The sequence below is a fragment of the Prosopis cineraria genome, unplaced genomic scaffold, assembly GCF_029017545.1.
Source record: "Prosopis cineraria cultivar Desert tree isolate PC_DT_omini unplaced genomic scaffold, ASM2901754v1 PC3, whole genome shotgun sequence".
Taxonomy (NCBI): domain Eukaryota; kingdom Viridiplantae; phylum Streptophyta; class Magnoliopsida; order Fabales; family Fabaceae; genus Prosopis; species Prosopis cineraria.
Genome location: NW_026555334.1, coordinates 41,524,643 through 41,538,255, shown reverse-complemented (window position 1 = coordinate 41,538,255; position 13,613 = coordinate 41,524,643). Strand labels below are relative to the sequence as shown.

The following is a 13,613-nucleotide window of genomic DNA, read 5'->3' as shown; positions in this document are numbered from 1 at the left end:
TTCGAGAGCTGTGAGGAGATATTGCACATCTTGTGGTTGACGTTCAATCACGCTCGTCTGACCTAACAGATGATATCTCGTGCATCTGAGCTCTATTTTTTTTCCTCCTTCCTTTCTGACCTAACAGAAAATAAGTGTGCGATAATCGGGGGGACCCAAGTCCCGCTCAATATTTGGACGTGTTAACCCAGCGAAACCATGTGCGAGTTGATTATTTGATTTGTCTCTTCGACCTGTAGGTGCAGCTAGGAATTTCTCGTTTCTGGCAGAAAATCATAGGATGACAATAATAACTACCATATATTTATTCTGGTACTTCTTTGTTCTAATGCTGATATCCAAAACAGATTCTAGCATATCCTCCTCATTCCATTTCAAAATTATTCACCCTTTAAATATGTACAGAGATCAGAAGTCACATAACATGAACTGCTTTAAGATTCCATTGGAAAAAAGCTATTTCAAGATTTCACAGTATTTTATCAAAACACACACTTTTAACTATCTTGACGAGGGACGACTCTCACCTTTCCCATTAACTCGAGAACAAAAGGTAAAATAAGAACGCTTAGTCGCTTATTCATGACTCCAACAATGACAAGTATTTTAAATTTTAAAATAAATTCTAAAACCTAGCATAATATACATTCTCAAACAGAGGGCGTAATAGGATTGCTTGCAAGGCCCATGGGCCTGCTATACCAGGAATTTCTTTTGGGAGGGAAACTATCTCGTCGGGGTCTAATGAGTAGATGGCTTAATCGAATGTAAAAAAATAAAAAGGAAAACACAGATGGGCGTGAGACCACAATCCGGCCATCGAAATCCGAACTCTTATCCCGCGTTGTCAGAAGCAAGCAAAAGCGAAATTACAAGGCATCCAGGGTGACTTCTCCCACCATTGCCATGCGTGCAACTCCGCTTCCATCTTCGTTCCTTATCCTTCAACCGCGCTTCAATTTATACTTGAGACCACTCTTTAATTCCCTCAGCTATCAACTGCCATCTCTGTCCCTTAAATTCGATTGCACTCGTAAGTTCTCCATCCGCCGGCCTCCATTTTTGTCGAATACCAGATTACACTCTGCCTTGTCACAAGCGACACTAGCCGAGTCTCCGAGCAATAATGCGAGTGGCGGTGATAGGTCAGGTGCGTTATCTCCGGGTCCACTCACTGGAGAGGTGCAGAAAATAGACGTAAATCCTCCCAAGGGGACGCGGGATTTCCCGCCAGAAGATATGCGCCTGCGCACCTGGCTTTTCAACAATTTCAAAGAGGTAAGATGGTTGAGAATTTTTTAACTTTTAAGCAGCCATTTTATAGTTGATGATTGATTGGATTCTTTTTTAATCGTGCATGTTGCTTTACCGGGACTTCTAGGTTTCACGGCTGTATGGGTTCGAGGAGGTTGATTTTCCGGTGCTCGAGTCAGAGTCATTGTTCACTAGGAAGGCGGGGGAGGAGATCAAAGACCAGGTCGCTATTATGCTTCTTTAATGAGGATAAATGCTACTCGTCATATCAAATATATATGATGTGCATGTATACTATGGTTGCTTGTGTAATTATTCCATCCTTTAATCTTAGGTTTAAAATCTATATTTCATAGTTATACACAGGGATGATATGAGGCGAGCGATCCTTCATAGGGTAGCCAACTTAGCATGTGATGGCTTTAATCATTGTGGGCTTTAAGCTATTGGCTTATTCTTTTGATTTTACAAAGTAGCTGTAGGGTGCTAAAAGTGGTCATTGGAGGATGACATTCTTCTGATGCGAGGGCCATAGCTTTATCTTCTGTTTGTGCATTTTAAATGACTGCCATGAGAGTTTTTTTTTTTTTTTTTTGGTTTGGGCCAATGCAATGAGAGAGTTTAAATAGGGAGTGCTATTATGATGTGGTAGTATTGTGGTAATGTGGCATATAAAAGGATGGTTTGAGAATATTTGGAATATTCATCGAGAAAAAAAGCTTTATGGAGGGTCACAGAAAGGAGAATCAACCAGTATGGTCTAGCCTTTAATATCAGATCCAAATTCCGTAGCATGTGATTTAAATAAGACAATTCTGAGTAAAATTGGAAGGGAGTAGTTCTGAGAAAGAATTACTTGAGTAGAAGTAATAAGAATTGAAAATGCTGTGATTGTAAGCCAATGATAATTGATTTTAGAAGTTTTATTCAAATTTGATTGCTAGAAATTTGGTTAATGATCATGATGTTGATAGTAATTTCTTTGTTGCCCTGTAGTTTATACTGCCTCACCACTTGTGGACAATTCATTGTGTGAAATGCAGACTATACATATACCTTGTGTACTGTTTGCATCATTTTATCCTTTGGCTCCATAAGTAACTAATATGTGGTAATGATAGAGCCATGACAAGTCCTTCTGGTGTTGAAAGATAAACAATCAATATATGAAATTTATTTACAGGCTTGACTCTGTCTTTTTTCTGATCATGACAAACAAAGCATGTAAAAATCATAGCAGAGTATGAAAAAACTTTACTGTTCATTTCTTCAGCTTTATTGTTTTGAAGATCGGGGTAATCGTCGTGTTGCATTGAGGCCAGAATTAACTCCTTCATTGGCAAGGCTGGTAATACAGAAAGGGTATGAAAATGCTTCTTGTTTTTCTCATCGTTAGGTTTTCATGCATATATATGTTTTTTATGTTCAATCAATGAAATTTTTGGTTTAACCTATATAATTTCTATTCTTTTATTGTACATGTCAAATTGTGATATTCCCCCCCCCCCAGAAAATCTGTGTCCCTCCCACTGAAGTGGTTTACTGTGGGACAATGTTGGCGGTATGAGTGACAAGGGGTCGTCGTCGCGAGCACTACCAGTGGAATATGGACATTATTGGTGTTCCTGAGGTTATGGTATGTGCTGGAGCCATGCATACTTTCTGCAGTAATGGACTATACTGCCTGCTTAAATGTTTCATCATGTATTATTTATATAAAAGCATGGCATTTGGGTGTCATCACTTTATAGTTAATTTATTGTTTTGACTAAATGATATGTTTGTTAACTCTTTTTGGTTACTCCTGTGTTCATTCCAACAACACTGATGAACTTGTTCATTCTATCTGTAGCTTAGGTGCATAAGTGATAAAATTGCTGGATGTTCCTTGCTTCAAAGTCATGAGATTATAGTTTTGTTGATTTCCTCTTTTGTTAGCATGCTTATTGCATGATTTTTTATGCTTTGGTTAAAGTTATTTCTAATCTCAATAGGTGGTGATAAAGATACAATCAAATGAATTATGTCGTAATCTTTTGTACTTTTTTCCTACTCCATGCTTCTTTTTATGTTATAGGCTGAAGCAGAACTCATATCTTCCATTGTCACTCTGTTCAAGCGAATTGGGATCACGGAATCAGATGTTGGATTTAAGGTTTCCAGCCGAAAGGTGAGAAGCTTCCTTCTTTATCTGAATGATGGGCCTGGTGGCCCTCCAGAGTGCTATTTGTATGTTATATTTCTTTTATTTTTATTTCCCCCCTATAATTATGTATAGTAGGGCTTTATATGAATCAATATTACTCAATATATGATGTGTTGATTTTAAAAATCCTGACATGCAATTTATTTTTCAAAGAGGCATTGCTGGCTTAAATTTCAGGGGATATGTATGAAATATTATCACAGGTCTGTTTGTAGAAAATTGTTAACATGTCAAGATGTATAATGTGTTGAATATATCGAGTAATTCTTACTTGTATGCGTTGCATATTTTGGTTGAAAACTTATGGAAATGCAAGTCTTATGATTGGAGGTCAAAGGCTCATCCAGAATGTCATCTGTTGTCACAGCTTTGTCAAATCAACTATGCAGGGTTAATTAGTAGTATGATAGTTCCATACCTCTGACCTGGTATAATGCCAAGTTGCAAGTCCCAAGTCCATGATATGCGTTTGTTATTAGGATTTTTTCTGGTGCTTTGCATGCGTTTATGTGACTAGTATTTAATATTTCATGTCGTGTTATCATTGTGAACATTGATTTGGTTGTTCTAGAAGCCAATGGTGTTGTTCATGTAGCTGATCTCACTTAATAAGATAAGGCTTGTTGTTGTTGTCATCATTGTAAACCTCAGTTTTGTAATCTTTCTTGTCTCACCTGCATGCGCTGGAAAAATGTAGAATATGCAAGTCACTATGTTTGCTTTTTGGGCTGTTAATTTTTTTCCCTGTTGGAAACCAAGAGGCGGTAATTAATTTGAATATCTTTCCTCCTTGATTCACAGGTTCTACAAGAAGTATTGAAGTATTACTCCATTCCTGAAAATTTGTTTGGCAAGGTTTGCGTCATCATAGACAAAGTGAGTTATGGCCACATGTTTTATTTTGATCTGAGTTACTTTTTTTATTTTGAATCTGAGAGTTATAAGTGTAGTGTTTATTTAATTTAATTTTTTCCCATGTTAAGAGTGCTTTACTCATCCTGGCCCTTGTTTGTTCTTGAGAAAACAGATGTGACAAAATGGATTATGATAGCCCCTTTTTTCTTCCATTGGTTTCTAATAATCATAACAAGAATTATAGAGTGACATCTATACTTTTAGAAGAAAAGATCAAGTTGCATGCAAGAGTTCAAGAGCACAACTAAGGACCTATTGTACAGTCACAGAAGTAAATGTTAAAGAGAAAGCCAAGTGCCAATGATTTCCTATGGCTAAATCCTATTTATATTGACTAGCCTAATTTCTTAACATCCAAAGGATTTATGTAAATTAGGCACAGCAACTTGCTGTTATGCTAGGAATCCAAAAAATGGAATACAATAATAAAGATCACAATTAACAGGACTTACTTTTGAATTTATTTATCAATAATCAAAGGAGTAACTATTCTATTCAATTATAACCTTATTTGTAGGTAACTAAATCCTAATTGGGAAGAAAATAGAAAATTACGAGGATGACATCCAAGTCATTTATAAATAATGACTATATCCTCTAATTGCCTCAATCATCTAATCACAAGTGTCATAGTTCCCTAATGACATTTAAATCTTTAATAAAAATAAAACTATAATTCTTCTCTCCTGTCTTGCATTGCAAGGTTCCAAGAGGCAGAAAGCTTAGTAATATTTTATAGTTGGAAGTTTTCAACAGTAGGAAGTGGAGACAAATTCATTCCTTGAATCAAGTTCTATGTAGGAACAAATTGTCTTCTTCAAAAGTAATCTCTGAGAAACACTAAATTATCTTCATATCCATTAAAAAAAAAAAATCACCAATCAAACTTGCTCTTCTAACATACTCCACTGCATAACCTGAGTATACGGTCTAGAAGATTTCTCAATAATTCTATTAAGCTAACTTTGGTTTGTTGGTTGCCTATGTTTCATGCTTCTAAGGCAAGATTCTTGAGTAATTGATTGCATCATAGAGAATGTTTGGATGCCACATTTTTATGCACATTTTTACCCATCAACATACACTCGTTTGCTTTCCTTTTAAAAAAAAAAAAAATTTGTTTGTTTTGAGCTGTCATTTTATTCAAGTTTCCTGTATTTTGTTCAATTATTTTTGGAATGACTGATGTTTCATAGTCTGGTATTTTCTTTTGTTTGGCATGCATAAATATACAAATATGATAGAGAATTTTGTATTATTCCTGCCTTGGAACAGATAGAGAAAATTCCATTGGATGAAATAAAGAAAGAGTTGAAGGCTTCAGGTGTGTCGCAAGAGGCTGTTGAAGAGCTATTGCAAGTACTTTCCATAAAGTCATTGACAGAGTTGGAAGGTTCATGATTTCCTGTTTATTGACTCAGAAACTGCTTTACTTTTAATCTATTGCTTTTGCTGATTGCAAGACACGTCTAAATAAGCTATTTGTGCTTGAGAGTTGGTCATTTGAATTTCAGAATGTGGGTGTGATCCTCTGATGCTTCACATATTAGTTTCAATAAGGTTATTAGTCGAGGTTTACCCCTCTTCTCCTGCAATTTGACCCTGTTTCTGTATTGAGTGAAACTGGTGTGCTATACGGAATCATTCATGCTATGGATTTTGTCACCACGCCCCCTCCAAGCCCCCGACCCATGTTAGATAAAGAAAATTCTCCTTATTCTTTTTTGTTGATCATGAAGTCCTTAACATTTCCATAGACTTTCAAGCAATAGTTCCAAACTTAGAGAACACATGCTTGTGGCTTACATGCGATCTAAATTTGTTGGTATTCAGAGAGACTTGGAAGCACTGGAGAAGCAGTTGCTGATCTGAAACAGCTGTTTGCACTTGCTGAAAAGTTTGGTTACTCTGAATGGCTTCAATTTGACGCATCAGTTGTTCGTGGCCTTGCTTATTACACTGGCGTTGTGTTTGAGGTTGGATATAGTTTATACAAATGACTTATTGAACCTTATTGTGTGAAGACTGAACTGGAAAAAAACACCCCCCCCCCGGGGGGGGGGGGGTTACGGAGTTGAAGAAATTTCTTTTTTGAACGTTGAGATATTCTTTATTTTGTGTTTTGGTCTGTATGAGAAGAAACTCATGAAATATTTGGAATTTGGCAATTGACTGAAACTGCAGCTTTTTTACCTGTGCATAAGATAGAGGCACATGAGTAAAATGGTATACGCATCTCTTTCAGGGTGATATGCTATATTTGATGCTACTTTTTTTTTTTCACTAGTTTCCAATTTTAGCTGCAATATGAGAACATAATCATGTTGATTGCGTTGATTCTGTTAATTTGCAGCTATTGTATAAATGGACTACGATGATTTTGCTCTTTAAAATGACCAAATCTTCATTTGTAGGGCTTTGACCGAGAAGGAAAGCTACGAGCTATTTGTGGTGGGGGCAGATATGACCGGTTATTCTCAACTTTCGGCGCTGATGACATTCCTGCTTGTGGCTTTGGGTTTGGTGATGCAGTCATAGTGGAAGTGAGTTTCAATGTTTCCACCAGCGAACAGAATAAGAAAGAAACCATCTTCTGTGTTATAATAAATTTTTCCAGGCTGAATCTCTAACACCCTTTGAAGTTTAGGATTAGTTATGGAAAAGCAAAGTGTGGAAAACTAATGCAATATTTGATAGGTGGAAAAGTGTTTTCTAGAAAGAAAATGAGAAATGCACCTATCCTATTTTCTTTCTAGGTATTTTCCTCATTTCTTTTTCTAAAAAGCTCTTTTCTGTTTACCAAATAACTGCTAAATAATTATTGAGGCAGTTTATTTTCTAAAATATACGTGCCTCAGAAAGCTTTTATTTTGATGCTTGATTTCTTCCTTCATTTATTGTTTGATTTATTTCAACTGCAAAATATCTATATTTGGTTTCTTGTCAGTTTACTAGTTATATAATTCTTTCTTTCCCGGACCATGTTCTACTGTTGATTGTAAATCCATTTTTTATTCATCATATTCAGTCTTTGCTGTTAGCTTTATGTTCAAATTAGCGTTCACTCTCCTGTGCGTTGCACTAAAGCACCTCCTTATAGATTTTATTTGCTTATGTCTCACTTGTTTTTACATAAACAACTTCGCAGTTGTAGTTATGCATTCCAACTATTGATTGATTTCGCCAATTCTGGTTTTTTTTTTTTTTTTAAGATTTCGTCAATAGTGAAAGAGGACATGATCCTTGTAGGAGTTTTCAGACGACAAAGGAAACTCCGTGGCAGTGTTATTATATGGAGCCACTCTATCTGGCTTACTACTTTCTTCCACATGTAATGAAAGCTGACTTCCATGTTAGAGCCAATTAATGTTGCTGCTAATTGATCTCTTGTTTTTAATCCCACCGTTTTTGTTTTCTTTTATTTCTGCTTTTGCTTGACCACCTTTTTTTTTTTTTTCTTGGTGGGGGATGGGGATGGGGATGGTTGGTTTTATATTGAAGTTGCTTAGAGAGAAGGGTCTTCTACCTGACCTCAGCTTGCAAATAGAGAACATCGTGTGTGCCCTGGACGTTGATCTTCAAGGAGCTGCTGCTACTGTTGCTAGGATTCTTAGGGATAAAGGGCAGAGCGTTGACTTGGTTTTGGAGAATAAGCCACTTAAATGGTACAAAATTTGTGCTACTTATAGTTTTCTCCTTTTCTTGTTTTTCTAAGCTGGCTTTCTTTGTAAGTGAACTAATTTTCTCATCTGAAATTTATTTTTCCCCATTGATATAAAAACAGGGTTTTCAAGCGAGCAAGCCGAATAAATGCTCAGCGGCTGATATTAGTGGGGAGTTCTGAGTGGCAAAGGGGTATGGTTGGCGTAAAAATTCTCTCTACAGGTGAACAGAACGAGGTTAAACTTGATGATCTAAATTAATTATAATTCGAAGACTCAAGTGTAACCTTTGTTGTAACTTTATTCATTTGACTTTATTTTTCCCACTATTCCATGCTTGTTAACCTGTAAATATATTTTTGAGTAGGCGACTGCGCGGGCACAGCCATGCATGTAGACATATAATCTCATTGAGATTTTAAATACTTGAATGTTATGGGTTAAAATAATAATAATATTAAGAAAAAATTTATATACTTAGTCTTATTTAAGGTACTTGTTTAGATATGTGTATTTTTTTATAGATTACTTAATTTATAACAAATTGTTATTATTAATATTATTTACATATTAAAATTCATATGTTTTGATTTGATTTTATAAAAATATATTAAGTATATAAAGTTAAATATGTAAGTCTTGCCTTAAATCAATTATTATTTTTAAATATATAAGTCTTATCAAAAACTTTTTGATTCCTGAATTTTAAAATAATTTTTTTTATTAGCATGTGGCTTCCTATTTAGTATTATCCTTCAAATGAATTGTTCTGCCAGGTTTTGCTTAGTTCACAATTGTGGGAAGCATATTTATAAGATCCTAGATGTAGATTTATTTAAATTCAAGCTGATTCGCAACACATGCTTTCTTTGTCAAATTTAATCGTTTCAATATGACATACATTTGAAAATATTACGTTCATGACAAGAAATGTATACATACATACATACATACATATATATATATATATAACATTTTTAAATATTAAAGATACCTTTTAACGGAATTTACTAAAACATTTTTCGTGAATCCCCTGCCTAAATTCATATATTCCATTCATTAAAAAATATAAAATATTTTTAATAGAATTATACCTTTTAATAATGTAGTTATTTATGTTTAAATTAACTTTATTTTTTATATTTATTTATATTAAACTCCTTACAATAAATATAAAGTCTTTCCATCAATAGAAGTGCTTTTGAAAAAAAAAAAGTAATGATATTAAAAATATCTTTATATTTTTAACATCTAACTTTTCAAAAAATATTTTATATTTTTTAATAGAAGGAGTATAAATTTTAAAACCATGGTAAATTTTAAAATTCAAGCTGAATAGTTTGAAGGTTAAATTATCTTAAAATATTAAATTAGCATATAGTTAATATATCTAATGATTTAAAATCTACGTAACAAACTTGGAGAAATATTTAGGTAGACAGAGTGCTTCATATCATTCATAGTCTGTCTAATTAAAATGTTCAAAATAATTTAAATAAAATTTTGTGTGACATTTTTTATATCAATTTTAGTCTTTTAATAGAGTCCACATTTGATTTCTTACTTTTTATCTTTCTACTAGTATTAATATCATAATTAATTTATATTTAATGACATCTAAATGTAATATTTTTATTGGACATACTATAAATAATGTGGTGTACCTGCTTAAGAATTTCTCACAAATTTGATATTGAAAGGTAAATATTATAGTCTGTGGTGAAATTAATTGACTTCTAATATTAATTAATTCATGAAATATTGGTTTATAAGATTTATTTTTTCAAAACATCTAAGTAACATTTATTGTTTTATTTTACATAAATTATTTAAATTTAAACAATAGAAAACCTTATACATTTAGCTTTATATCTTATTTAATATGCTTGTTTTTAATTAAATCAAGACATGTAGGTCTTTTATAAACTATTTATTTTATAACAAATTCTTGTTATTAATACCATTAACACATTAAAATTTATTTGTTATAAGTATATTAAATATATAAAACTTTCTTGCATGAACCAAGTACACCATGTCATCCATGGTTTGTCTAATAAAAACATACCATATATTGATTTAATCAAATAAAATATTGTATGTCATTGTTTTTTAATGACTTCATTTTTTGAACAAAGTGCCTCTTTAATTTATTGACTTTCTATTCTATCATTATCAATAATAGAATCAATTTATATTTACAGCCATACGGTATATTATATTTTTATTGGACATACCATAAATGAAATGATTTATCTAATCAAACTGATTTATAATTTAAACAGTATATGATAAATAGGAGAAATTTTTAGATAAATTGTGTGACAAATTTGATTTGTCTAATTAGAATGTCTCAATGCATATAAATAAAATTTTATATGATATTATTTTAATTAATTTTATTCTTATAAGAAAATAGATATTTAATTTTTAGCCTTTTATTTTTTTATCATCATTAATATTATAATCAATTTATATTTAACATTTTCTAAATATTATATTTTTATTAAATAAATTATAATTAATGTGTTGTACACATTCCATCTAAGAATTCCTTACATGGTTATCTTTAAAAGCTCATGAATTTTAGGTAAAAAAGAAAAAGAAAAAGGTCACAGATGTGAGAGATCTAGTTAATAGTTACTCTCACCATTAAAAAATGGAAGGTATTTTTTAGGAATTAGATGTTAAAAATATAAGGCATTTTTAATCTTTTAAAGTGTAATCATTGTCCTTTTTTAAAACTGTCTCTATTAATAATAATTTTATATTTATTGTAGGGTATTTAATAGGGATAAATATAGAAAGATAAGGTTAATTTGAAAGTAGATAACTACTTTATTGTGGGTGAGATTCGATTAAAAATGTCTTATATTTTTTAATGGAGAGAGTATGAGTTATCTGTTTTAATATTTGTTTTACAATTTAATTATTAATTGTTTATAAAAAGGACACCGCCTTAGGATAGGAAAGTCCTAGTTAGGGGTGTGTAAAAATTTTTCAATCCTATTCGACCTAGTCTAATTCGAGAAAGTTCAATCTTATTAAAAACTAGTCCTTTAGATTAAAAAGACTAAGAATAAGAAATTATTTTTTCGCGTTGGACTTGACAAGAGATTAGACATCTGGACCACTTAATCTAATCTGATCCTATTAAATTTATTTACTATGATTATAATTAATTTACTAATTATTTATAATAATAAGTTAAAGCTATTAATAATTTAATAAATTTAGTTACTCCCACGATCGCACACTTAAACTAATAATTTAATAATCTAGACCATTTAAACTGTAATTGAAATATTTTTTATTTAGACTACTTAAACTATAATTAAAATATTTTTTATTAAAAATTATTATAAATTTATTATGATTATAAGTATTTTTATCATAAATTTATTAAATTAAAATAAATTATTGCTTCTCATAAAAAAATTAAATAAATATTGAACTAATAAAATTAATTTTTTAATTTTATAAATTAAATTTAATCTTGTTAATATTTAAATTATTACTAGATTAAATTGAATTATGGGTTATATAACCCAATTTTTTTTATAAAAGAAATCAAAATTTGAGTTAGATCGAAATAAAATCCCGTCTAATCGTTGTGCAGCCCTAATCCCAGTTATGTGTTTCCTGTGAAGCTTCAATATCAGATGACAAAACCCTAGCTATTGCAGTGGGGCGCGATCCAGAACTCAAAACCTAACAATCAAGTCATCCGTGAGCACAGAAAGACAAATATGGGTGGAAAATGCCCACATAGAAGCGTAAAGAAGCGAAGATATTCTCACAAGACGGCTCGGCGCACCAAATTTCTTCTCAAGGATATCCTTCTTAATTATGTCTTTAACGCCTCTTTTGTGCTTTTCCTAGTTATCTGCGACTTACTCTCAGTTCTCGTTTTCTCTCTGATTCTATGTATTGTTTAGTTTTGAATGTGATTCTTGACTAGTTTATGATACGAGATGATATGGTTTTTGATGAGCTGAAGATGCCGGATGACGAGAAGAAGCCTTTACCCTTAGATGAAGATTTACCTGGGATGGGCCAGTTTTACTGCCTTCACTGCGAGTAATCTTGCTTATCATTGCACACTTTTTTTTTTTTGTTCTGTTTTTTCCCCGTTGGCTTCTTGAAGCAAGATAAAGTGTTACTAGTTGGAATCACACAACTGACAACAAGTTTCATATTCATTTCTCTGCAGTCGATACTTCTCCAATGTGGCTGTGAGGGATGAGCATTTTAGGACCAAACGGCACAAGAAACGGTAGGCTACTTAGTTTACTAATGTGTTTTTGCTTCCTTGGTTGCTCATTCAGTCATTCCTTTTTAGCTTTTCCTCATTGTTTGTTCAATATTTGATGAATACTTGCTTGGGTTGATAGTGGTCCGTCTAAGTTTTGAGGCTGCTACTGCTTTGAAGCTGTCTATATTAGGTTTCGGATATTTGGTAAAGAAAATTGCAAGAACTGCTATCTTGCATATGCTGTTCGACAAATAAAAAAATTGTACTAGGCAACATCCTGCATAGGCTGTCGATGCTGATTCCATAGGTTCCAATGCCAATTCAATATTCTTTGTCAATAGAAAGGGAGAGCCTATCTCAAAATGCTCCTAAAAAATTTATAAAGCCCACTTATTTTGCAAGGTTCCCTCATGTGAGACTCATAATAACACTACCTCATCAAGAGTTGACATCTCTGCTGTCTCCACTCCACAACACTTCACTTGACTTCTTATCAGTTAAAAACTTTCTTGGACAGTTTCTTTTGTGACATCCACCTCTTAATGAAAGTACCAATGTTATTAATACAAGTCCAAAAACGAGCTTATCTCTGCCTATTAGGAGGAAGAGCCCTTGGGTTTATAAACCTTACAACACATCCATTAGCCATGTATGAATTTGAGCTATAAATTTCAACGATTCTAAGTTCAGTTTGGTATTCTACTCACATTTCACGCCCTGGGAAATTTTTGGAAGCCATTATTATCGTAGTGCAATCAACATCAATGTCAACTTCACCGAGCTGTTCTTATCAAATGTACGTTAGTTTTGATGGGCTGATTGGGTATTGATTTTAATACGACATATTCTTTATGCAGTGTAAAACAAATGATGGGACCTGCGCCACATACTCAACTTGATGCCGAATTAGCTGCAGGGATGGGTATCCCAGATAATGGCCCAAAGTTAATGTTTATGTGATTGGGTTTTACTGAAGATTTTTGTTTGAGATTGATGTGGTTTTTTTGGTGGAAGATATGAAGTTTTACTCTCCCTCGCTCCACCTAGTCTTACAAAATCAATTTTACAGTTTTTAATTTTTTTAAATTCAATCCGTCTATACTTTTCCAGCTCAATTTTATCTGCTAGAGAGCAACGTAGATCTCCGTTCTCCATTTGCGCGCGCTCTTCTTCTTTTTTTTTTCAAATTTTTATCTGCTGTCTTTAATTTTATCATGGTAAGTTTAACGTGGGAGGAAATTTTCCGCTCATGTGGTTTTGGTTCGTTCAGCCAGCGTTATTCTGTTTATTGCGGCGTTTGGTTCTTTCCATCTCGCCAAGA

At 32.8% G+C, this 13,613-nt stretch overlaps 2 protein-coding genes and 1 non-coding gene across 3 annotated transcripts; all 3 read left to right on the top strand.

Annotated features, from left to right (window-relative positions):
* Nucleotides 1-5: 5 nt before the first annotated feature.
* Nucleotides 6-93, top strand: LOC129307530 (small nucleolar RNA snoR114). Its single transcript, XR_008592422.1, has one exon. It is a non-coding gene; the product is annotated as a small nucleolar RNA snoR114 (small nucleolar RNA).
* A 683-nt stretch (nt 94-776) lies between these two features.
* LOC129306951 (histidine--tRNA ligase, chloroplastic/mitochondrial) lies at nt 777-8,366 on the top strand. The gene is given in 12 exon segments (XM_054947776.1): nt 777-1,278; nt 1,382-1,477; nt 2,528-2,616; nt 2,765-2,820; nt 2,823-2,890; nt 3,332-3,424; nt 4,262-4,336; nt 5,651-5,768; nt 6,209-6,351; nt 6,790-6,918; nt 7,877-8,040; nt 8,160-8,366. Coding segments are annotated over 12 exon segments (1,542 nt in total). The 5' UTR covers nt 777-906; the 3' UTR covers nt 8,299-8,366.
* A 3,276-nt stretch (nt 8,367-11,642) lies between these two features.
* LOC129305715 (uncharacterized) lies at nt 11,643-13,407 on the top strand. Its single transcript, XM_054945723.1, has 4 exons — nt 11,643-11,871; nt 12,009-12,117; nt 12,251-12,313; nt 13,150-13,407. The coding sequence occupies exons 1-4, from the start codon at nt 11,787-11,789 to the stop codon at nt 13,250-13,252; spliced, it is 360 nt and encodes a 119-aa protein (XP_054801698.1). The 5' UTR covers nt 11,643-11,786; the 3' UTR covers nt 13,253-13,407.
* The last annotated feature ends 206 nt before the right edge of the window (nt 13,408-13,613 follow it).